This window comes from Melospiza georgiana, chromosome 16 (genome assembly GCF_028018845.1).
Source record: "Melospiza georgiana isolate bMelGeo1 chromosome 16, bMelGeo1.pri, whole genome shotgun sequence".
Classification (NCBI taxonomy): Eukaryota; Metazoa; Chordata; class Aves; order Passeriformes; family Passerellidae; genus Melospiza; species Melospiza georgiana.
In genome coordinates, this window is record NC_080445.1 from 3743397 (window position 1) to 3769110 (window position 25714).

General features: G+C 45.5%; 1 protein-coding gene across 1 annotated transcript in view; it reads right to left on the minus strand.

Moving 5' to 3' along the window:
* SDK1 (sidekick cell adhesion molecule 1) overlaps positions 1 to 25714 on the minus strand; it is a 384823-nt gene that overhangs the window by 4648 nt on the left and 354461 nt on the right. Inside the window, exons 38-44 of the mRNA XM_058035661.1 lie at positions 24282 to 24419; positions 21068 to 21229; positions 19795 to 19920; positions 11488 to 11652; positions 8643 to 8780; positions 6580 to 6700; positions 6242 to 6371 (exon numbers count right to left, since the gene is read on the minus strand). Of these exons, the coding sequence (XP_057891644.1) occupies positions 6242 to 6371; positions 6580 to 6700; positions 8643 to 8780; positions 11488 to 11652; positions 19795 to 19920; positions 21068 to 21229; positions 24282 to 24419 (980 nt within the window). The remainder of the gene's footprint in view (positions 1 to 6241; positions 6372 to 6579; positions 6701 to 8642; positions 8781 to 11487; positions 11653 to 19794; positions 19921 to 21067; positions 21230 to 24281; positions 24420 to 25714) is intronic.

Genomic DNA, 25714 nt, shown 5'->3' on the forward strand with positions numbered 1-25714 from the left:
TCCTGCTAGGGCACAAGATGCAGGGAAATGTAGAGAGGTCACAGCAAAACCAACAGTTTTCAATCACAATCAGAAATATTGCAGTTACCACTGAGTATCTCTCTTCTGATGGAAGGACAGCAGGGATGCCTTCCACACAAACACTGTTTAGCCAGGCCAATGTTTGGGGTGGCCAGCCCAAGCCACTGGCACAAAACTCTGGGTGTTAAGTATTGAAAATTAGTTCTATAACTGGAAGGAAGTTAAGTAAAATCAGACTTTTTTACGGGCAAATAACACTATTTGCATGTTCCAGCTGATTATGGGTGGTACAAGGTACACAACCAGCGGGGACAGAAGAAAGAGAATGCAAAATCTGGGGAAGAAGAGCTGCCAGGCAGGAGGGGCTGCTTCCTTGGGATGAGTCAGACCCAGCTCTGTGCTCAGAGCGGATCTACCCTTGAAACATTTATGCACGGTGGCTGGAGAGCTTCAAAGCTCCCATCAATATCAAGCAGGAGCTCTATTGAGATGTAACCAGATAAGCTCTGTGCATCTGCCCCTCCTCTGAAGTGCTGCTGCTGGGATGCAGCTGGAGGAATCACAGAGGGCTTGTACATCTCTGCTGAGCGCAGAGACCGCAGCAAAGCCTCAGCCCTGGAATCTCAGAGCACATTTTCCTTCTGTTCCCACTGATGTTCCCCCCAGTAACAGCCCCATCCCATCCAGCACACAAACATTTACCCAGGCATTTCCACATCTCACATCTTCCCTCAAAATCTCCAACTAGACCATGCAAAAGCTTTTATTCCTTTACTCCTCCCCACTCAATAATCTGCATTGCCAGTTCTAGAGGCAATTAAATATCAAAGTAGGAGCTGCCTAAGACACACAAGAGAGACAGGTAAGTGCAGCTCATCACTGCTCATTGCTGCAATTAGTTTCAAAAGGTTGGTGTGGTTCTGATCTATGACACCACCCAGCAAACACACATCCTTCTTGATCCTGCCTGCCACAAAACTTGTCTTTCCTCCTCTAAAGCTCCTTTTTAATGGTCTCTGAAGAACAATCCTCAAATGCCTTGTGAACCATCGTTTGAAAAGGGCACAGTATCCATCATCCCCCTTCTTTGCTTAGGTAGCTGCTTCAATACTGTTCCGTGCCCATTTTCCAGCACAGAGGGTGATGGACAGAGCTGAGAAATTTTTCCCAGTGCTTTCCAAAAGTGAGCAAAGCGGCTCTGTACAGCTTTGCAAAACTTCCCTTCCACTATTACCCAGGCTTTGGCTCTTCAGGAACTATGTACTGTTTGATTTTTAAGAATGAAAAGCTTCAGGTGCCTTGACAAGTAATTACTAATACAACAAAGCCCTACCATCATTTCATAATTACTCCAGAAGGAACAGAGCAAGCCTGTCTCCTAGAAAAACACTCCTTTGCACCAGCTGCCAGGCTGGGGAAGCCAACACCCGACTCCCTCCAAAGACCTTCCTGAACAGGTGGTTTTTGCAGCATTCCTGGAATATCCCCAGATCTGGGCTACTTCACAGCCAGTGGGTGCAGAGAGCAGCTCCAGAGTCTTGGCACTGCTGCCAGGAGCATCCTGCCAGCACTGCCCTGTCTGTTTTTGCAGGGGGCTCCAGCAGGAGTGCCATGGATGGCTGCAGATGTGGCAGCATGGCAGGGCCTGGCAGCATCAGCTCAGGCTGGTCCTCAGCCAATTTCACCTAAAGATCCCCAAACCCTCTGGTTCCCTCTGTCCTCAGCAGGAAACAAGTTATTGCACTCTGCATCAGTCTCCAAACACGATGCTGTGTGTCCATAGTGCAATTTTAAGGTAAATGCCTGGGAAGCTGAGGGATGATGTGGAAGAAAAGTCTCTGCATCCTGAGCAGAGACAGGATTGCTCACCAGAAGCAGCACACAGAGGTGTGAGCTCCTCCAGCTCCTGTGTTGTGCTCTCTCCATTAAAGGTACAAGGCACTGCTCTGCCATGGCCTCTGACTCCTTCCCCTGCCCAGCATCACTTTCACAGACTCAGACACTCTCAGCCACCCAACAAGAAAACAGAGCCCTGCTGAACAGAGGCATCACAGCTGAGCTGAGGTGGCACAAGCATGAGGAACAAAAGAAGCCCCACAAACTTCTGGTGGCTCTTTATGAATCTTCCTGATGTCTCCACAGACACAGAGGATCTGTGGGGTTGGATAAAGCCAACGAAAAGCTGGAAAATGCAAAGAAGCATGTGACATGACTTTCTAGCTGTAATAGTACTTATGCAGCCACTCGAGCTCTGTCCATCACAAGCAAAGAAACCACTCACTCACAAAGCTAATATAATTTCTGTTCCTAAGCCAATTCTTTCAACATTGCCAGAAGTCAACATAATAAAGAGAAGAAATCCTGGGAACACTTTAAGATGAGCTGCTACCATTTGAAATATGGTGTGCTCAGATTTGCCATGAACTGAAAGAGGGAATTTAAAACAATACCACTTGCTGATAATTTTTCCACTATTTAGTTCATTATACCAACTGAAAGGGAACAATTATTTGGTGTAAATAAGGCCAGGGTCTTTCAGAAGGAAAGACTGCCACGAAGCATATAGGGCTGCAGTAACTTCAGCCATTCACCATCATTCAAACTGATGCTGGAAAGGATAACCTGCTTGTTAGGGTTGATACAACAGGTTTTTTCTGTATTTCTTTCAGGACAAGCAGGAACTGACTGTTTTGTCCGTGTTTCTGAAGTATCTCCTAAGGTCTGCTCCCAGCAAGACTCCAGTAACCACCCTAGTCAGCAAGGAATGCTCTAAACTGGCATTCCACAGCCCGATGAGAATCAAGGAGAAGTAAGATAAACCTGTTTAGCATGACAATACAGACAGCTTATACTAAAGGATTACTCTTTAGTGGTTTTTAAACTATTGAGTAAATAGAAATGCTGCAGGGCTTTTTGCTTTGTTTTCAGTTTTCTCCTTTCCCTGCGACTGTGGCTGTGTTACCTTGGAAACCTCCATAGGCTGGAGCGTGATTGGGTGTGTGGTGACATTACACACTGTCAACCAAAGGTGCATGGATGCCTAAGAAACAACAAATACAGAAAATGAGAGGCTATTGAGGTATATTTTTCATAGTAAAAAATGCATGAGTGCTGCTCAGAGGCAAGTCAGCCACCAGAGTTGGCTGGCTTAGTCAGTGGGAAATGTGATAATAAATTTGATAATAGTTCCAGTTATCCTTTTAAGTGACTACAAAAGAAACAGCCTTATAAGATTACTTCTAAAAATGTAGATAACAGCAGGAATTTTTTTTTTTGTTGGCCTCAAATAAATATGCTGTGAAAGAGACAAGGTAACCCAGTATGCAAAATATTTCTCTGGACATGGGAACCCACTCTTATTTTATGTGTCACCTGCAGCTGGTTTCCACATAGTGCCCAACTTGTCAAAATCACTGAAGAGCTTTACTGGAAACAAGTTAAACCCTGTTTCCTCTGAAGTGTTAAGTGGAAATGAATATCTTCCTACAGAGCTGAGAAAGCCAAAGCCAGTCAAATTGCAGACAGCAGTGGGAAGGCCAGAGCATCCAGCACTGACTGATAATTTGTGCACCCTGTGAGAGTATTTTCTCCTGGAAACAGTTTTTGGGAGACCACAAGGACATGTGAAAACACACAAACGTGCACCAGCCTCCCCTCTCCTCCTGCCCTTCCTTGGCTGGAGGACACTGCAGGTACATAATCAGATTTCTATACATGGTGAACACCAAATTTTTTCAGATTATCTGTCCAGAGCTTTGTCCACTTCACTCATTAACTAAAAGCCTATTATTATTAATCATTTGGAATTTACACTCATAGCAGTTTCCTGCTCCGTACCCGCCAATTAAACTTCTTTAACCTCATTAACAGTACTGGTGCTTGGCTTTCAGGACATGGAGTAAGTTCACCACTTGATTTATGAATATTAAGAGTCCTACTTGATTTCCTCTTTGTTTCTGTGTGTCTCTCCCCTCCAGGAGGGAGCTTGGAAGAATGATCCCAGGCAGACGTGTTTTAAGTGCAGTCAGTCAGCCCAAGAGTTCTTCATGTTCAGCAAACCCCAGGAGACTTGAAGCCAGTGAGCTTCCTTCTTTTCCATATAAAATCTTGACACCTCAGGCAACAGGCATAAGACTAAGCAGTAACACGGTGACAAGTGGATTGAAGGCAAAGGCACAGGTTTTGTCCCTGCCTGCCCTGATGTGCATCACATTAAGCAGAATTTGAGACCCACACACAGATGTGTTAGAGGAAAACAGCATCAGGACCCTCTGCTGCAGAGGACCAAACCTGGGTAGAGCTCTCACATGAAAAGATGTCTTTAACTCTTCATCTAATGGCAAATGTTTCTGCCCGCTAAGACAGATGGAAAATCTGAAACTCTCAGAAAACAGAGCTTGTCTATTACGATCTCCTCTGAGAACAGAAACTAAAAGAAAATAAAAGACAAACAGGAAGAGCTAATAGGTAGAGGAACACTTGAAAAGAGAGTGGTCAGTCTTCTATGCTCACCTCTGCCCCAGCCCACCCTCACCTCCTGTCTGCACCTGCCAACATAAACAGCATTTCCAGGCTGATCAAAAGGCAGCATCTCCTACTGCTACCTCTACTGGGAGCATATTAACATTTCATGGCTAAAAACACTCCCCACTACAAAAAACCCCAAACAAGCATCAAAGACATTATACAAGCAGGCTGCATCTCCAAGCCCCAAGGAAAAATGGGGGCATATTTTATGCACAGACTCACGTGCACACCCACATTCACAAAAACACCAGAATCTCAACTGAGACCTTCAGGCTCGACAGCAATACAACAGTAAATAAACAATATCAATAGCCTGAGGAAAAAAACCCCAAAATCACATCATTCCCTGCTGTACAAACAGTGCATATAGAAGTCATAATGACACCCTGCAAGGAGACTTCTGCACATCACCAGGAAATACCACACAGGACATTGAAATTAATGTCAAAAGGTGCCAGTGCTAAATTCATGATCATGCTCAGCAAACTGCTTTAATGACAGGTTTAATGCTGGGTTGTTACAGTGACATGACCAAAGCACTATGGGTTTAATCTGGAGGGTAATGCTGGAGCATTGCAGAGACAGCAGCTTGAGCTGCACCAAGGAAAGCTGCCTGCACGACGGGTCGGCCACAGGGCAGCACAAAGCAGCAGGCTGTCGGTGGTAATTAGCAGGAGGTGAGAGCTAGGTAGCCAGCAAAAGCAGCTGTAGCTGCAGGTGCAGAAAAGCTCCAGATGAAAACTGTCATCTTCTTTCACGACTTGCTGCCCGTGATATTTTCTTGCTGGAAGGGTCAGGTTTGGCATGGTTTGGCCCACTGCTCGCTTCTTGCGCTGTCAGTTCGGATTCATCAGGATCCCAGCTGACAGCGTCTGATTTTAGAGACAGATTTACCTTTCTGGATCTCCTCTGAAGTCTGTCTATTAACCAGTGGCCACTGCTGGACTTTCACAGCCAGCAAGCACTTTATTCCTTCTTACAGGGAATGTGGAACACAAGATGGAACCCTGCCAGATGGATAATGCTGGCAAACACCCACCTTCTGTGGAGAACAGTCTACAGGCAAGGCTGGGGTGTTCAGAGAGCTGAATGCTGGACTCTCACAGCCATGACCAAGTTACTCACTCCCCACCTACTCCCTCTGTAACCAAGGCAGTGCCTGTCACCACTCAGGCCACTCTTCTCACTGGTGGGGTGTGCTGCAGCTGTCAAACTGCAAATCACATTCACACTGCAGTCAGTGCAACAGGGCAAAGCACATCTCACCTTTAACCTCACCCACAAGACAGTAGCTGGTTATTTTGCAGCAGATGTGTGCTTTCCCAAAATGCTCCAAGTTTGCAGCCCACAGGCAGAAGGGGGTGTGCAGATGATCCTTGAGAGAGGTCAGCACTCCCTGTCTGACTGATTGCACTTATCTTTCTTCCTGACTCTGGAAAACTGAATATCTGCCAAGGCCAGGTCTGGAATCTGCCCTGGCTGGGTCCTGCTTGTCATTCTTCCCTTTGATATTTTTATTTTAAGATGTGATGCAAACAGCCTGGCGAATTGAACCTTTTAAAATCCCTGAGACAGACAGTGACCACACAGCATGATGCAGATATGGGACTGGGACTTCAAAGACTTGCCAGGATTCAGCATGGAAATGATTCTCTGTGGTGTCTGTGCAATGTGAGGAGAGGGAAATCCTTACCTCTGACTCTGACACCTCCAGGGGCTTCTCATTGAGGCCCAAGCCCTCGGTCAGCACAGCCCCGTTGTACTTGTTGCAGATATCCTCATCAGAGTAGTGCAGCCCCCCTGGGCTTGGCCGAGGAGGAGACCTAGGAAATGCAAAGGATGAGTGACTGGGATGTTGTTATTCCCCTGGAGTTAATGAAATCGTGCTTAGAAGCCAGAATCACAGCTTGAGGCAGAGACTTGGGTGTTTAAGTCCTCCGTGGATTCTTCAGTCTCTCCCTTTTGAGTCCTTAACAGTGCTTGAAGCTAGAAGAAAGACATTCCAAAAGCACAGCATTCCCAGCTTTTTACCTGGTTCCATTCTTCTTTGAGAAGGTGCTCTTGATGTTCAGGTGTCTGCTGTTGAGCTCCAGAGCAGTGAAGCCTCCGTTGTCCAGGGTGACTGACTCTTCCACGTTGGAGATGGTTTTACCTGGAGCCAGGAAATAAAAGGTTCAGCTGAAACAAAAACACTTTTTCCCCAAATAGAACTGCAGGAGCTAACTTGTTCTTCTTTCTGTTTTATGACATCATTAATTATTTGAAATTCTCTTTACTTTTTCTCCTGGCAAGTGAGAACAGAGTGAAGGCAAGAAGTGTATCAGGAAAGCGAAGGGGCAGAGGAAGTCAAAAGAGGAGAAAGGAGTCATGGATGGATGGATGGATGGATGGATGGATGGATGGATGGATGGATGGATGGATTTCATTCAGAGACAAGTATCTAAAATAGCACAGATTGACTGTGCTTCAAAAATGCTTATTCTTGATTTTTGACTATAAATAGAAACCTGATAACTAATTTAGGTGGCTACTGAAGATGTCCTTAATCAGGTGCTGTGAATCCCATTCGACGTTGATTGGAGTAAAGCAAGGGAAAGTAAAACTAGAAAAAGAGAAAAAGGAGAGAGAAAAAAGGCAGGAAAAAAAGCAAGAGGAAGGGCAAGTGGATAGCAAATGGGAAAAGCATGCCACAGCTGAAATGGGGATCAGGCAGGGAGAAATCACCAGACAATGTAAGGCAGGAACAGGGACAGGATGGGAAGAAGAAGGAGAATACAGCCCAGTGTATTATTTCTTGTGATCAAATCTAGCAGGAGCTTGTTCTGTGCTGTGCTCATCCTTTGTCATCCCAAAGGTGTGAGCTGAGCCCGTGTCCCAGGGAGAAGGGCTGGCTGCCACTTTGCAGCAGACAGGTGCTTTATCCTCAGCTTCAATTTCAGTGCTCTGTGAACACGGGTATCTGACAGCACAGGTCAGACCTGCCTTTTCATGTCTGTCCCCCAAACACAGTAAAACTAAGAAGATGAGAGATTTCCTATGGGCTGTGCATACAAATATATAATAGTATTAACTTGGTAAAATGCCACGGTATTCATACATCTTGTATCTCATGGGACTGAAATCTGATTTCTAACACTTGTTAGAAGTGAATTACAAAGAAAGAGAAGATCTTCACTTTGGGACTGAATTACTAAATACTGCCTGGAAGACTTCATTACATTAATCCCTAAGAACAGGTAGTGCAGAGACCCATCCACCTGATCCTTTTCATTAATGTACCTTTTCTGGCACCTCCTGGCATCAGAGAAATTTCCTGCTGCAGGTGGAGGAGGCTATCAGAGAAATACACATGTGAACAACCCTTCCAGGACTTTATCATGTAAGGAGAAGAAAAGTAAAAACAATATTCAGAGCTCAAGAATGAGGCTTTTTCAAAGGGGACTATTTGACATTCTAAGTTACAGAGCAGGCAGCTCCTGTTTCCTTTCAAGAAAGGAGGCTGGTAAAAATCATCACTAAAGGAAAATGCAAAGCTTGGTTCTCACTGTATGTTAAAATCTAACAGGTCCAGATAACCAAGACACCTCCTGGCTGCTTGGCCCCCAGCCCAGCAACTGCAGCTTGACTTAGGGAAGGAATGTGGGATGCAGGGCACTCAATATAAAGGAACAGTGATATAGCCCTCACACACAGAGGTTTAGAATATCTGCATTGGTACAGCCATGGAAAAGCAGAATCTTTCTCCTTCTCCCCGTCTATCAGGGATTTATGCCAAAGTTAAACAAAGGCTCAGCTAATTCCTTATTTATTCCTTATCTGCCAAGTGTTTGACCCAGACTCCTTGGCTTTTACTGCAGTCCCTGGGACCTCCAGAGTCTGTCCTGTCTGAGCTGGTCAGTGTCCAAACCCTGATCCAGTGTGGCTGGGGGCAAAAGCCATTTCTACCAAACCAGACAGCAAAAAGTTCCAAGTGTTCTGCCAAGCAAAATAGCTCTAACACAGACCCTGCTGAGGAAATCAGAGGTTCAAAGGAAAGGCATCTCTGATTCCCACAGATTTTGAGACTTTTGCACAGCACAGAGATGGTGCCTTACCTCCATTGCAGTTCTTGTACTTCTTGCTCTGGCCATGCAGGACCAATGCAAACACCACCAGCAGGATGAGGATGAGGCTTGAGAGAGCCATCACCAGCAGAAACCACCACTCCTCATAGAAAGGGGCTTTTGTTTGTGCTGAAAGAGCAAAAAACAAATAACAGTTCCTCTTTATGCCCCCTTAAAAATTTCTCTTGTTCCCCACAGGGAACAATGACTCCACAATGGTGCTCTGGAGAGGAGGGGGTTCAGACTCTCAAGGGGCTTGCTGACCCTTCTGAGATGGCAGAGAACAGGAGCACATCACAGCTCCAAGCCAGAATCCCAGGATGGTTTGGGTTGGAAGGGATCTTAAAGCTCATCCAGTGCCATCCCCCTGCCATGGGCAGGGACACCTTCCACTATCCCAGGTTGCTCCAAGCCCTGTCCAACCTGGCCTTGGACACTTCAGGGATGTGGCAGCCACAGCTTCTCTACAACCAATTCCCTCTCTACAAGCACCTTTCATACCCCTGGAGCAGCTCCAGAGGCTCTTAGCTACGTTATCACCAGGAGAAGAGAGGCAGGTTTCTTCCCACAGCTCTGCACACCTACATTTATTGACCATGGCAGGTTAGCACTCTTGGGTCAAGGGAACCACTTATACACGTGCCATGACCCATGATTATTCCACTTTTTGGGAGGCTTACCTTGCCAAAATGCTGCTCAGTGGCTCTTTGAAAAATACAGCTAGTGCCAGGGAACAAAGCACACTTGGTTCAGCATCTTTCAGTACCTCCATTAACTCCAACTTCCGACATTCACTGCTACTCTATATCACTTCTCCATCCACTGAGCCAAGCCTGATGTGCAGCACAGGGATATCAATTCAATTGCCTGGATTTTGGGCAGTCTCAGGTAATTTCACCCCATTTGACCTCAAGTGGAAACATAAAATGACACTAACTTCCTCTTTCTGGAGTTACCTCGCCAGTCTTGGTTGAAAGTAATAAGTATTGTTGTTTTCTTGCAGTGATATTCTCTTTGTCCTCCCTTGAGCTCCCTCAGCTTTGGGGAGAAGTGCAGCCTCTGAGCACGAGCCAGCAGTTGACATACTTTCCCTGTAGTCCTTAAGGTGGAACACCACCTGGCAGGAATGGGTGATGCCAGGAGAACAACCCAACCCCTATCACCAAACCCTCCTTCCCTCTTTCCCTCACTGCCCCAAACCTGGATCTGAATAAAAATCTGTTTTAAGCCCAACAATACGAGCTCAAATTTGTTCCAGACCACTGAGTATTCTGCAGCAGGGAAAAACAGCCACGCTCCTTCTTTGCTAGGAGGCCAGTCCAGGCCAATAAAATCCGAGAGACAAACTGCACAAGCCATGCTGGGATGAGCAGATTCAGGGCAATTTATACCTCCCTGTGCCAGCTGAAGTGGCCAGCCTAAAATGCTTTGTACTTTTATGACTGTGAATCTCAATGGAAGCCTCTTACTTTCATGCAGCAATTTGAGAGGAACACTGAAGCATCAAAAGGAGGCGAATTAAATAGTTCTGTTCAAGTGGAGAACTTACAAACAAGCAGTTTATTTATAGAAAGCATCACAAGGAGACTCATGCCCTGCTTCAGAGGAATAATGTCTTTGAGCAAAGGAAAGACTGACATGATTGCTGGTCCTTTACACTGTGTTACAGCCTCTCTGAAACCCCAGACAGGAAAAACACCGACTCTTGGTGTTTGAAGTGGGTTGTCCATGCCCTTGTCCTGCAGAAGAAAAGCAGGGGTAGTGCTCACAGTGAAATCCATGGAAGCTCTCCCGGGTAAGTGGTTAATTGTGTCGGGACAAGCGCAGACGCTGCCATGGCGAGAGCAGCACTTGCTTCTCCTGCCTGCTGGGGAGTTGTTGAATGGTGTTCATGCCTTTCACTGGAGCAGCAAAGAGATAAAAGCCACTCCAGATACTGGAGCACTGCCAGGTTCTCAGGACTCTCCAGAATTTTGAATCACAAAGCCGCTTTATCAGGTTCTTTTATTCCCATGTCTTTGCTGACACAGCAAGGATGAAACCGATGGCTCAAAAGCAACCTGGAGTAGAGCAGGGGAAGAGGAGACCCAGCAAAGCCTTCCCAAGGGCAAGGTCTCTCACCTCACCACAGGCCAAGGCACTCCAGCTGCCCAGCCCAGGCAAGCTGAGAGGAATTGGATTTTCAAGGTATTCAAGCCCTTTCAGAAAACCAGAGGGCTGGGCTGCTCACAAAGATTTGGGAAGCATGTTTAGGTCATGGCCCTGTAACTGGGAGTAAGCACAGAGAGCAGGGAGAGTGGGAAGAGCCCCAGAGCATCACAAACGAGCTGTTGTGGTGGAGGGGGACTGGAGACATCACACTGGAGCAGGACTGCCAGCACAAAGGATTGTCAGGAATAATGTGAGACTACACTTCTGTATTTGTGAGAGCTAAAGACAAAGTAACAGAACATGTTTATCAGAGCCCAGAGTAAAAAAAAAAAAAAAAAAAGAAAAAAGAAAGCAGAGCAAACAAAAACCAGACTGAGAATGGAGAAAAAGCAAACAAATTGCAGACTCTACAAATTAGTCTTATGACAAGAGATCTGACATAAACAGTCTGAGTAGTTCTTTATCAAGCTTCAAAATGGCACATGCACATTTTTCTTCTTGAGAATCAAACATACTGTAATTTCAAACCTTAATTCACCACTGTATTACTCCAGTTTTATACTAAAACAAGCTGCCCTTGATTATTTGCTGTAACTAGAGAGTCTGATTGGTTTCTTTTCCCCTCTTCTCCCTCAGCCTCAGGAAACTCCAGTGAAAAAGACTTTTAAAATAAATCCATGATTACCTGATACTGCCACAGAAGGAACACTTGGCTCTCCATAGCCAAACTCGTTGACAGCCACCACCCGGAATTCATAGGTGACTCCTTGTCTGAGCTTGTCCAGGCCCACTGTGTAGGAGGTGGCGCTGCGAGGGATGTCCTTCACAAACATATCCCAGAGTCCTTCATCTAGGAGAGCAGCAAGGAGAGAAATGGCATCAGCTGTGTGCCCTGGCACTCCCACCTGCTCTGTCAGAGAGGTTGTCACCAATGTCACCAGTGCTGTGCTGGAGCCACAGGCAGGGAGGGACACACTCACCTGGAGGCTGCCCTGTGGTACACACAAATGTGAGGGTGCCCTGAACACCCCATCTGTGAATGCATTTATTCAGGATGGGAGCTTTTCATAGCCCAGATGGAAGAGGTGTCTAAAATCAGCAGCAGCACCCACAGAGACCTGAGCTGGCTGGAGCAGCTGCCACTCCCTCCTGATTGGGTTAGGTCACCCATCAGCACATCTGGCATTTGACAGATCACATAAACCAAAGGCAACATTAATGAGTCCTGATCACAAAGGTTCTGCTTGCCTTTTACACTGCAAAATTTGCTCTGTTGTTGAAGCACTCAAGTGAGGCTTAGACTAATATAAGTCCTGGGAGGCTCTGTGGTGCCAGGTGACTGGTGTCACTGGAGTGCTGCTTGCTCCATGACAGCACCAGTCATGAGTCCTTCACATGGCACAGAGCTGCTGCTCTGCAGTTTTAAACAGAAATGAGTTTTGTTTATTTTTATAAAGCTGTTGAAATTGTTAGAAGCACAATGCCATTCTGATGGGAACATTTCAGTAGGATAATCTTGGCTCTCCACAGCCATAATTACATTAATCCTGATTCACATCCTGACCAGGCACCATTCCCATCCCTGATCCACACCTGTAACCTCACATTCACTTGACTACAATGTTTGACTACAAAACTTTCAACGAGATGGATGCTGGTACCAGCAGCAACAAAACCAACTATAATTTAAAATATCACTCAGAAATTTTGAGGGCAGGAATCAAACATTAATCTGACTGATTAGTTTCCCAGTAATAATTGGTGCCTAGCATTTCTGCTGAGAAAATGGAGTCTCTGTCTACACATGGGGCCAAACCCTCAGCTCTCCTACTCAGCGCAGCTCTCACAGACCTGACCTCACAAGCATCCCATTGGGCTTTTACTTTTAGCTATCAAAGCTGTTCCAACAATACCTATTTTGCTCTCCATGTCCCACAGCAGTGGGAATAGGATGACAACCTCTCCACAGACAGGACTTCAGTGTGGGAGCTGCCTGCTTTGAAAGACAGCCTGCATGCACTGCGTGGCTCGGCAGCAGCAGGACTTCTGCGGCTCGAGGTGTTATCAAGGTAACAATAAAGCAGGAGCCAGCACTGTTACCCTCTGTGACTCGTTCTGCTGCTGCAGTGTGAGGCAGGAATCTGTTCTCATTTGCTTTGCCTTTACTTGAGTGTAACCTAATTGGAGTCACTGCAGCGATTCCAGAATTGGGCTGGTGTAACAGAGCAAGATCTGGCCCTCAGCCTGCTCCTGTGCCACAGGGAATAGCAGCAAAGATGGATTGATTAACACTGCAGGTGCATTTCCATGTGAATGTTTTAGCTTTGGCACCAGTAAATACTGGCTGGGTGATTTGCACTGCGCTGCACGTCTGGTGACACACACAATGAGTAACAGCCCCAAAGTACAGCTTTGCTGGTCAGGAGGATTGGCAGTCTCAGCAGATGCAAAAAGCAGGCTTGCATTGTTATTGTTCCAGCTGCATTTGAGAAACACCAAAGAACAATAAAAATAGGTGATTTTCCTGCCACGCTTAAAACTCGGACCAATACATTATTCACCAGCATGATCAGACTATAATGAAGTTATCATAATGTACCATTGTTATGTATTAGCTGGGTATTACAATGGCTGTAAAACAAGAGATAAAATATTGACTTCCCTTTTACAGGGCAATAGAAGCTGAGATTATTTTACCACATAAAGTTACAATGTAATAAAAACAGGAGTTTGGGATTTAGTTTCTCTGAAGAGGGTGGAGTGAGGGATGCATTTTCAAAGTTAGATTGTTGCAGCCACCAATACTCAGAACATGCATCTCACGACTATAAAATATTGCCATATTTGCTACAATTGCCTAAGCTTTCATAAACACATTTGTAAACAGCAATAAGAGAATTTGAGCCCATTGTGAATTGTCTGAAAAGCAATTTGTTTGCATTCAAAGCCACTTAAATAGGGGAAGAAAAAGCAACAATAAAAGTGAATGTTCAGCACTCATTACAACAAACACAACTGTTCAGACATACACTTTCTCACTCGTTTTCTCAAACCTATCAGGGTGCACAGTGCAGAAAACCCAACAGACCAAGAAGTGTATATTTAAGTGCTTTGTGAAGCTTGCAGTAAGTTGGGAAAACCACCCCTGAGAGTTCAGCATTGCATTTCCTCCTCTCTGTCCCCTTGGCTATGGTGATGATGGTGTGGGGTAGCAAAGGATGCTGGTGGATGTTTCTTCAGAGGCATTTCTGTCTCACAGGGACTCAGAGATGCTCTGGCTGGTGGCCATGCAGTCACTGGCCCATCTCCCTTTCATTCCCTGAAAGAATCTTTGTCAAAACTTTGTTTTTTTCCTTGGGGTAGGTCTGTCAGTGCTGAGTTAATGGTTGGACTCAATGATCCTGAAGGTCTTTCTTTTCCAACCTTAATGATTCTAAAATGGGACCCAGCTCATTATCCCTGGGCTCCAGAGAGGTGCTGACGCAGCTAAATTGGACAGATGTCCTACATCTTCCCTACTGCTGACCCCTAAGCACAGCATACCTGTGGCTTCCCTAGCCCTGGCCAGCAAGATTTTTAATTCCAGAGCCTCAATTAATTTATCGTATATCCATCTGGAACATCCAGACCCCTCTTTGTAAACAATGATCACAATCAGATATATCCAAACTAAAAAATCCCTTTATTCCAGTAGTCAACTTTGAGATTAAATATTGAACACACACTTGTGAATTCCTTCAGTGCACCTCTCCCTCCATCCTCAAAACCAGGTATGCTCTAAATGTTAGAAGCTCAGCTGAAAGAGAATTCATTAGAAGGTCACCCATAATAGCAAAGACTGGCCTTTCAGTTCAGTGGAAGATCATTAGTGCACCATACACAGCATTTTCTGCTCAGTCTAGGGAGGAAAGGTGCACATGCCATGGCTGGGACATCGGCTGGGTATTAACTCTTAGAAACCACTGGGAAGAGCAAATTTGCAACACTAAACAGGGCTCAGGTGCAGGGCTCAGAGGGACATCCCCAGGGAGGCTGCTTTGCTTTTTCTTTTCAGTCACATCAGTCCCCATCTTCACTCCCCACGGCCTTTCACTGGGAACTCAGCCTCTGAAACATGTGATGCAAAAACAAGCACTCCTCAAACAAGAAAGATTTTCCTTTGCTCCTTGTTTCTGTCAGTTTTCCCCAGCCCTGCCCCATCCTATCTCCTGCTGATGGGAGATTTGCTCTTCACCTCCCAGCCTCGATGCCTCTGTCCCATCTGAGCTTGAGGTTCAGGCACGGGTAGAGGATCTGAGTGACAGGGGAAGGTGAAGCCACCTCTGCCCTAATGCCGTGTCCAACCCACATTGGAGAGGAGCTGCTCTGCTCCCCTGGGCCAGCCCAGCCTCACAGGCCATTAATCAGGGTCTCCATGCTAAATAAAGCTGTCACTCAGCAAGGGAGGCTCCCAGCTCCACTAAATCCAGCCACTGACAACCCAAGACATGGAGAGCTGTCAGTTATTTGGGTTTTAAACACCAGCCATCCCCTCTCAGAGCAGGAGAGCTGGGCCATGAAGCTCCCTCCTAATTACACATTAGAAGGTTTATAAGGGGAGAAGCTGCTGAGAGTTAAGGCCCGGCTGAAAGCCACTGGTGATCCTCCTACAGAGGACACAATTAAAACGTGGCTGTGGTTGTCAGAGGCAAAGGGCTGGATTATCATGAAAAGTCGTGGAAGGACAAGAATGGGAAGTGAAGGCTGACAAACTGTCAGCCCCGGTGTGTCGCTCGGCAGCAGAAGCGAAAAAGGCCCCATGGCAGATGCCGGGGATGCAGCTGCACCCTTCACTTTGAATTTACTGACTTCTGCTGGTTCCTGTCCATGTCTGACACTGCGCTCCTTCATTTGGTTAAAAATAAATAGAAAAGGAAGAAAACAGAAAAACACTACTCAAGACACCAGAAAGGAAACTGAAGTGAGAGCTGCCCTCAGGGCGTGGGAAGCAGAGCCCAGCATTTATGAGGCAGACAATTCCCGCTCCAAGTAGATGGGTTCTTTCCCTAAATGTCTGTTGCCTTCTTGGAACTCATCATCTTGAAAGCTGGAGAGGGACTTTTTACAAGGGCATGGAGTGACAGGACAAGTGGGAATGGCTTCAAACTGCCAGAGGACAGCGATAGATGGGATATCAGGGAGAAATTCCTCCCTGTGAGAGTGGGGAGGCCCTGGTACAGGTTATCCAGAGAAGCTGTGACTGCCTCATCCCCTGAAAGTGTCCAAGGCCAGGCTGGATGGGGCTTGGAGCCACCAGGTCCAATAGCAAGTGTCCTTGCCCATCCCAGGGGGATGGAACTGGCTGATCTTTAAGGTGTCTTCCAATTCAGACCATTCCATTTAGATGCAATTTCATCCCAGTTGCCTGACATCATCCACTGCTTGGCAAAAGCACACAAAGCCCAAAATTGTGGTGGGGAGAAGAAGCAGAAAAAGAAATCTCCCTCTACTTGTCCTGGGTCAGGGAGGCTCTTTCTGAGGTGACAGAAGCCAGGAAAATGTGTCACTTATGGATGTGGTTTAGTGGGGGACGTGGCAGAGTTTGGTTTATGGTTGGACTTGATGACCTTAAGGGTCTTTTCCAATCTAAATGGTTCTGTGGGGCAGATGGATCCAACACCTGCACAGCTGCTCTGCACAGGCTGATCCAGGGATGGAGCTCTCATGGGGCAGCTCCACATCCAGGGGCACTCCTGGCCTGTGGATGCCCAGGGTGTTTCACAAACACCTCCCTTGCAGACGGGGGTCACTGGGAAGGCAGCTCTGGGTGAGGCTGCTGGGAATGCACAGGCCACATGCCCACCACTAAAGCTCCCTCCTAATTACACATTAGAAGGTTTATGAGGGGAGGAACCTTTGGAACAGTGACAGGAACCTTTGGGTGGGACCTGGAGCTGGGAAAAGAGGGGTGAAGCCAGCTTCTCCTTAACATCACTGTGCCATTTGTCTTTTGCTCTGTATATAAAAGCTGAGGGCACAATCTATTCCCCATTCCTCAGCCAGCCCAGCTGATGTCTGGGGAGCACTTACAGTGGCAGAGACAGAGCCTGCTTAATTGCATTTCTTGTAATGCACAGGGAGCTAAACTGGAATCCATTTCTCTAAGGACAGAGAAGTTGAAGGAAAAGAAAAACTTTTCTGTTTCTGTAATGTCTTCCTCTAACACAGATCACTCAGAAAAAAAAATTGGCTTGCCTGCTTCATCCCTGTGTGTGAGTGTACTCAAAATGCAGAGGAGGTACTGAGCCTGGTCACCTTCCATAAAGCCAGCAGAGAACAGGGAAATCAAATGAGCAGTCTCAGCTGCCTGCTGCCACCATTGCTAAACCCAGCAGGGCAGAGGAGCCCTGGGAGACACAGCAGGACTCCGAAAAATTCAAAGGGAAGTGACAAAAAGGAGTAGGGTTTGCCATTTCTGACAGAAAGCCATCCTCCTACTCTGATGGAAGAGTCTTGGCAGGGAGCTACAGCAGAGAAAATGAGATGATGCAGCATTTAACGTTTGGGGTAATGAGGCCTATAACAGATGACACTTGAGATGTGAAACACTAAGGTAGTGGTATTGCATTTAAATATTGGCAACAAGCTAAAGCTTTTCATCTGTCTGCTCAACGCCCCCTTTTTTGACCTAAGAAGGATAAATATATTTTCCTTTCTTCATTTTATGTGAAGAGCACAAGTCAACTGCTCTTCTCTTGGAACAGCTCCTCCTTAAAAACAAAGGTTGCTCCAATCCTCACTCTACTGCCTGTATAAATTAACATGCAAAAGCAATTTCTTACAATGATAGTAAAACAGGAGCTGCTCTGAATGACCAGCCCTGAGAGGAAGAATTAGTTCCCTGCTTTTGTTAAGCTCGTAATTCAGATTTCAGACTCTTGTGTGCAGAGATGAGGAAGAAAAGCAGCACAGAGAGGAAGCCGAGGCTTGGGTGGAATAAGCAAATCTTCCAATTAGTCTGTCTCCTCTCCTGGATCACATTTCACGCTTCCTACAGCTGCAACCAGGACCAAGGATGAGAATCCAGCATACAAATGCCTAGTTCATTTGCTACAGCAGCATGAATAGGATTAAAATAATCTGAAGAGGAATTAAATGCCTCAACAGTCAGGTTGCAAGAGCGGGAGAATAAGACCTCTTGTGTGCATTTCCAGGATCAGTGGAGTGGGGCCAGCAGAAGTGACCCAGGGTTAATGCAGCTCAGACCTGCCTTGGAGGGACTATTTTCTTCCTACTCAAAAGGAGTGGGCCCCAAATCCTACATCCTTAGCCATGAGCTGTGAAATGTTTGTTCCCATCCAACAGGGAGTCGAGGGGATGAGTTCCCAATGTCACCACTCGCACAGGCTGGATTTCCAATGCAGACAATCTGTACATGGGCTGCAGGTCTCCCCGTAAAATACTCTGACTCACAGAAAACCTGGCTGGGGGAAATGTAAGCTGGTAAGTGATTTTAAATGAACAGGTTTGGTTTAACTTGCTAATGATGCTGTTCAAATAAGAAAATATTTTCTACCTCTGACGAAATAAGCACAGAACTGAAAAAGCTGATGTAGGTGAAATAGAAGCACAGCAGTGTCATTCCACTAATTGAAAGCAAACTTGATCACTCTGGGAAACCCCAGTGCTTTGAGAAGGTATGTATTTCCTTTGCTTTTATTTTGAAAGTAATTGTCAAGTTAAATGACAGAAATAAGAAAGAATTTTTAGGATCAGAGCAGAGCCTCACTACAGAGCAAATTCTATCAGATGCAGGTATGTAAATCTGCATCTTCAGAGATTACCTCAATAATTTTCTTACTAGTCTGGTTAAATGTAATTTAAATCATTGGTTTTAAATGCAACCTCACATTCAAGACACAAACAAGCTTCTATATAATCAAACAGATAAGCATTCATTTAATCAATATATAATCAAGCAATATGCAAGCACCTAGAAGTGAAAAAGGAACAACCAGCAGCCAAGATGGTTATGTCAAGTATAGATCATGTCTAATTTTGTTCTGTGACAGAGTAGCAGACCTTGTCAATAGAGGAGAAAGAGCAGACATCATATATCCTGACTTCAGCAAAGCTTCTGACTTGGTGACATTCAAACACGGCCTGCGTGGAACAAGGAGCTGGTGGAGGTACCACCAGCTGGAAACTGTACCCAGAGAGTGGTTATCAACATCCCCTGTCAGAGTGGAGGGAAGTTATCAAGGGAGATTACACAGAGGCCTGGCAGCACTCACTGGCTTTCCTTAATGACTTAGTTCCCAGGAAATCTGTGCTTTTTGAATTTGCAAGGGGGACCAAGCTGCGCTCAGGCTGGAGCACACACTGACTTTTAAAATTGCCTTGTCCAAGTGGGGAAACATTCTGGAAAAAAGCAGAGAGCAGCTTCACTGAGATGCAAATCCCAGAAGCAAAGGAGCTCTGGGAAAGCACCAAGAAAAACTGTGGTGATGGGGGATTCCTTCCCCCTGCCTCAGTACTCTCCCTGCAGAACAAATGGGGGAAGAAATGTGTATGTGCTGCTGAAGCCCTGGCCCTATTATTAACATTAAAACAGTAATTAGCTGCTGTGCTCTGCTGCAGAAGGAGACAGATTTCTATCTGTGGTCCTCAAAATACAGCTCGCAAATACTTATTAGTCCTTGCTCCTGAAAGATGCTGTAAGCATTTAAATGAGTTTTAATTATTAACTATATTAGTTCATCTGTTGGATGATTTTCCAGTGATGTAGCACAGTGAAAGCTAGAGCAGTCGGGGTAATTTTCTGTGACTACTCCTAAAGAGGAGAAAATATGCTAAACTACATAATAAACCAGTAACATCTTAATACTGGCTGGAAACACATCCTCTCACAAAATCCCATTCCCTTAATGGGATGACAAACAACCTCTCCACTTCAGCAGGGGCTGAAGAAGGAAACTGATGACATCAAACCCCTGCATTTCCTGGGGCTCACCTGAGGGTCGTGCCTCTATAATGTAGCCAGTCGTGGGTTTTTCTCCTGAATCTCCCTCAGTCCATTGCAGCGTCAGCCCAGAAGAAGATTTTGTCACCAGGATTTCCTGAGGGGAGCCAGGAGACCCTGAAGGAGGAAAAGAGAGCAGCAAATGAAGGTGGCATTAAACTGCAGCATGAATTGCTTCTGCTGAGAGAGGGGAAAAATGATCTTACAGTGTTGGTCAACAAATATGCAACATAAACCAGCTCTATGGGCTACTGACCTGATTTTTTCACTAGCTCCAGTACCAGCAATTACATTTCAATGCGGTTTACAGGTCATAGGATCATAGAATATTCTGAGTTGGAAGGGATCCACTAGGATCATCAAAGTGGCCTTATAGGGATTAACCCCAAGAATAAGGGGGGGGGGGGTTTACAACTTCTGTGTTAAGAAGGCAAGAGAAGAAGGACTCTCATTTTACCCATTGCTGCTGCTAGTTCTCATTTCAGAGGTGAAACCAGCCTGTGAGGTTCATGGAGAGATTCAAGGGGACAGGCACTGCCCACTGGCTTGGGAAGATGCCATGGCCACGTTAGAAAGGATTCCTGATCTACAGGAGTATGATCTGTGGTGTGGTGTGAGAGTTCACCAGACTGGAAGTGGGAAACAAACAGAGCTGTGGCCACTGCACTGATGCTCTGTGACTTATCTGACAGGCTGGTATCATTGGAGGGCATTTACCTTGTTGGATTATCTGTTTATCAAAGTCACTGATCAAATAAGAAAACCAGCTCTGGGTACAGGCACCGAACCCGGCAGGGAACACTGCCCTGCAGCTGCTCTTGACACAGCAGGAAATCCACAGATCTCTCCCTCTGCATAAGCCAACGTGTCAGGAGAGAACAATTGTCAATTCTTTCTGGTTTTGCATCCAGGAACCTCTGCTGGTTTCAGCAGCTACTCCAGCTCTGCCTCCCACTACAGAGCAGTACAGTCAGAATTATGCACTGTGCTGTCAGACTGCAGCTTGGAAATCCCTGGCTGGCCTGTTTGCATTATGATTTATTTACAGGGTTTTGTTTATTCACATGAAACTTCTAGTTTCCAGGAAAAAAGGAAACACGTTTTTCATGGCAGTTGTGAAATGCACTGAATCACGTCCCGTGACTCAGCTTCTCCTTGGAACTGCAAATTCACGTGAAGCCCTGAGTGCACCATTCCCTGCTGGTGCCCTGTGTTTGTAGAAGTGATCTGTGACTTGTGATTTGTTTTTATAGCCCCCCCTCACCTTCTGCTGGCCCAGCTGTGATGTTGGCCTGCAGTTCAGGTCCGTAGGCGATGGTTCGGGCTTGCACTCGGAATAAATAGGTGACGCCCTTGGTGAGATCCCGCACCTTCAGCCAGCGCTGCCAGTTCCCCTTGATGTCCACTGTCACCACCTTGCTCACCCCTGCAACAGCCACACAGGTAAAAAAAAATAAGAGGGAGCTTCGATGAAAAAATAGAAATCAAGTGGAGCTTATTACATCTAGATGGTAAGTAAAATCATCTAACAGTTTGCTAAGAAAGTATTTCTTACAATTAGCAGGAGTTTAAGTAGTGATAATAGGCAATTTTCAGCACTGATAAGTATAATTAGAGTTTAAGCTTGATAAGTGGGTACTGACAAGGAAAAAACCTTACAACACATCTGGGAAATTACCAAGAGACTACATGTAACCTCAGTAATTATTCTGGGAAAAAAAAGGAGGAGGTAAACGAAGAGGAGTGCACATTCCAGATTGCTTCCCAGGCAAGCATTTCTCTGTTGCTGCTTCCCCAAATAACCTCCAACACGGTCTGGAGGAGGAACAAGGGCCAGGTGTGTCCCATTCATCTCATCCTGCCATACCCACCATCCCCATGTGGATGCACAGTGAAGGATGTGCAGCTCACCAGGACCTTGGGGCTCCAAATGCCATGGCAACAGGGGATGCAACCAAAGCACTGAGAGCTTAAACAAGGTTGGAGCTGTGACTTGTGTTTCATTCTTCTCACTCTCACAGAATTTTTCTTAGGGATCAGTGAAAATCAGAGTTGTTCCCTTCACCAAGGTTCATAGCTAGTTTCACCTTTAGGTTCTCAATGCTGCACAAAGGACAGAGGGGGAATGACTGGTTTGATAACAAAAAAATCTGGCTTTCACTGAAATTTTCCAGAAGCAATTCAACAGAAAGGATGTGATTTATAAAAGATTTTATAATAAAAATTTCAAATTTAGAGAGTCTTTCTGGTGGTTTTTTGGGGTCTGTATATGTACATGACACATTTCAAACCAAGAAGGTAGGATAGGAAGTAAAAAAAGATTTTTCCTGCTAGAAATGGCTGCTTGCTAATTTATCTTTCTAAAAAATGCAGAAGGAAGAGGTTTTCAATCCAGATGCTCATTTTATGCAAATCAAGATGATACTTTCAGTTTTAATCACTTAAATAAAGAGTAATGTCCAAGCAATTTCTGTTCAAAGTTTTCTTCCAGATACAATTTATAACTCAGGGAATCTTTCCTTGGCTAACAAGGATGCAGTAAAGGTGCTCCCTCTTTCCACAGGTGAACTATTTCATTTCTCTGAGACAAATCAGGAGGCATTTGTCATTTTCAAGCTGTGTTCCAAAAAGGAAAAAAAAAATAAAACAAACCAAAAAACTGTTGAAAAAGGCTCTGGGGCAATCTTGTTGTCTATTATTGTGTAAAACATAACAGTGTAAAGCTTAAACAATAAAAGGTCAAGCAGGGATAAGACTGTGCTAAAGAACAGATTGCTGCTGGAAAGCTTGGAAAAATGGGCAGGTGAGGGGTGGCTGGTGAGTGGGAAGGCAAAAGGTGTCACCATGGGAGGATGCTCAGCTGGTGGAAAGTTAAAATATGAATGAGAAAAGCTCCAAAAGAAGGTCCAGCCCATCCAGGTGGGTGTCTGTAGTGCTCACATGGAGGAATTTGGGTTCTGGCCCCATATGGGCCATTTACATCAGCTGGACTTGATGATCCATGTGGGTCCCTCCCAACTTGGAATATTTGTGAATCTGTGAAAATGATGGCATCAAGGAAGGGATTCTTTTCCATGGCAGGAGAATAAATATGTTTGCTGAAAGAAAAATGTTGGCACAAGAGCAAATGGTGGCCAAAGACTGGAAAATAAATTTAGGCAAATTTTTTGCATCTGAGGAAGAGCCCTCCATAACCTTCCTGATCACATCAGAAATCCTCCAGAGGGGAAGGAGAGACAAGCTGGAGTCAGGGGCAGCACAGGCAGAGGTGGGGAAGAGAGGAAAAGACAACAAAGGCTCTGAAGGATGTTAAGTCAAATACATGCAGAGAAAACATGATCTGACACTTCCATATTTTTAGGGGGGAAAAATGTATTCTTGAACATTTTGTAGGAATGAAGAAAAGGGAAGAAACGCCCAACCAGCCTGAACCTCCTCCATACCCTGTGCACATTTCTTGGTCAGAATTAGAAATGCTTCCTGGATTAGCTCTTTGTGCTCAGACCTGCCAGCCATAAAGGCTGACAGTGCTTTTATTCTGGTGTTTTCAGTCCTGAGTTTAACTTTCTCTGTGCATGAGACATGGATATTCAGGCAATATAGATCATTATTCCTTACAGGAGAAGCAAATACAAGTGATTGATATCCTTATTTCTTTGGAAAAGAGTTTAAAATGGATTGGCAATGGCTGAAATTACTCTCCCTGCTGTCATGCTGCCAAAGCTGGACATCCTATTGAACTATTGGCAATCTACCAGGAATATAAAAATATTAATAAGCCCATCCACAAACTATGTCATCTTTTCTAATTCACCTTTGGAATGAATTTACATTTGTTTTCAGAGAAACTGCCAAATCCTTCTCTGTTGCTTTTCTGGCAAATTAATGAAATGTTTGTGGCCTGCACATTGTTGTGGTTGAACTGAACTCTGGTGCTGGGTTAAAAATGCTGCCTGAAAACTCTGTCTGAAGAGACACAGCCACATCTCTGTCCCGTTATCCTGCCCGTCACAGCAGAGGTGCTGCAGTGATGACCAGCACATCTGATGCCTGGGCAATCTCTGTGATAACAGAAGTGACACATGATGTGATAAACAACACAAATGTGCTTGACAACTATTCTGGGATGGAGCCTACTCAGCAGTTTCAAAGGCAAAGCGTGGAGACAATCAGGCACTCCCAGGCTGAGCTTCCTCTTCGCCCAGACCAGGTAATGAAGGCTGTAAAATGACTTTTCAAATCACACACACTATAGTTTGTGCAAGAAAATGAGAGAAGACAAGACAAAAGCTATATTCCACAATATTATGGCTCACTGAAGCATTTTGGCAAAAGTGGAATTGTTTTATTTACCCTTTGCCACCTGGCTTCTCTTGGAAAACAGCAGAGAGCAAGTAGGAAATTGGGCAGAGATGAAAGGTGCTACAGCACCATTGTGTCATTTGCCATGAATATGTATGATCAGAGGTCTTTCTTACCCTGGACAGGAGCCAGAGGCTCGTAGACAACTCGATAACCCTGCAGGACTCCATTTGCTGCTGTTGGCTCGCCCCAAGACACGTTGAGGGTTGTGCAGGTGATTTCAGAGAAGGCCAGGAAGCTGGGAGCACTGGGTGCTGAAAGGATTGCACACAGATTGAATTGCAGCAGCAGCGCTCCATCTAATATACATATATATTATAAAACATTGCTTTATTTGCCCAGCCTAAATCTAAAGGAAACAAGCTGAGAATGGGATTTGTCAGTTGTATCCAAATGTCCTGTAATCAGTCACAAACACAGCCTGTCCTAAAAATACAGCCAGTCAGCTGCAAAACTGAACCTCCAGAGCAAACAAGGAGAGAGGGCACGGAAGGGAAGGGCTCTCAGAAGGGTGCAATGAGAGCCACCTCCTCTTCACAGCAACAACCAAGGGCATTGCCTTCACCCTGTGCCAGAGCATTCCCAGCACATCCAGCACTGGGACTGCTCAGCCTGAGAGGCTGCTGCTCCAGCTTAAAAAAAAAAAAATAAGGAGGAATTCTAAAATGCTTTGCTTATTCAGGACCATCAGGGCAACTTCCAGGCCCTGGAGATGAGCTCCTTCTGATTTCCAGGCATGGCAGCAGAAACCAGAAACAAAGCTAGACTGTTTCCTTCTGGACCAGCTTAGTTTAGGGACTGGCCCTTCTGCCACTCCATTCTCGTTTCAGCTCTATTACTCCCTTTCCTCACACTCCACCTATTTTATACTTTTTTTCCCCGCTTTCAAGACTTCTGAGTTCAGACCGGAGCAATCCAGGTTGGTTTCTATGATGAACTCTTCCCAGTACAAAAGGATAGGAATCGTGAGGCCAATACCACAAGCAAGCCTTCACCTTAAGTAATGAAAATAACTAAATTACAAAAGGCTGTCACACCACACCACATCCAAGAAAAGGACCAGCTAGTGTGGCAGAGCTTGGAAAATGCAAAAGTCTTAAGTCCTTTAACTCAGAGGTTCAAATCCTCTCCCCAGCTTAACTCAAATCATCTCCCATGATTAACTGCCCTCTCTTAATCATAGCCCCCTCCTATGCCCTCCCAATCTTAATTGCAGTAGCCTTCCTCACGCTAGTAGAGCGCAAATCCTAAGCTATATACAAGGCTGAAAGGGCCCAAACATTGTTGGCCCATTCAGGCTCCTACACCCTCTAGCAGATGGAGTAAAACTATTTATCAAAGAACCCATCCGACCATCAACATCCTCCACAACTCCAATACCAGCCTTACTTCTAGCAATCTCAATCTGAACCCCACTCCCCCCCTTCCATTCTCCTTAGTTGACCTTAACCTAGGCCAACTCTTCCAGCCAATCCAAACAGCAGCTCCCTGCTGCATGTCCCGTTTCCCTGGCTGTGAGCAGGACTCAGTTCCCTGCTGCACGCCCCGT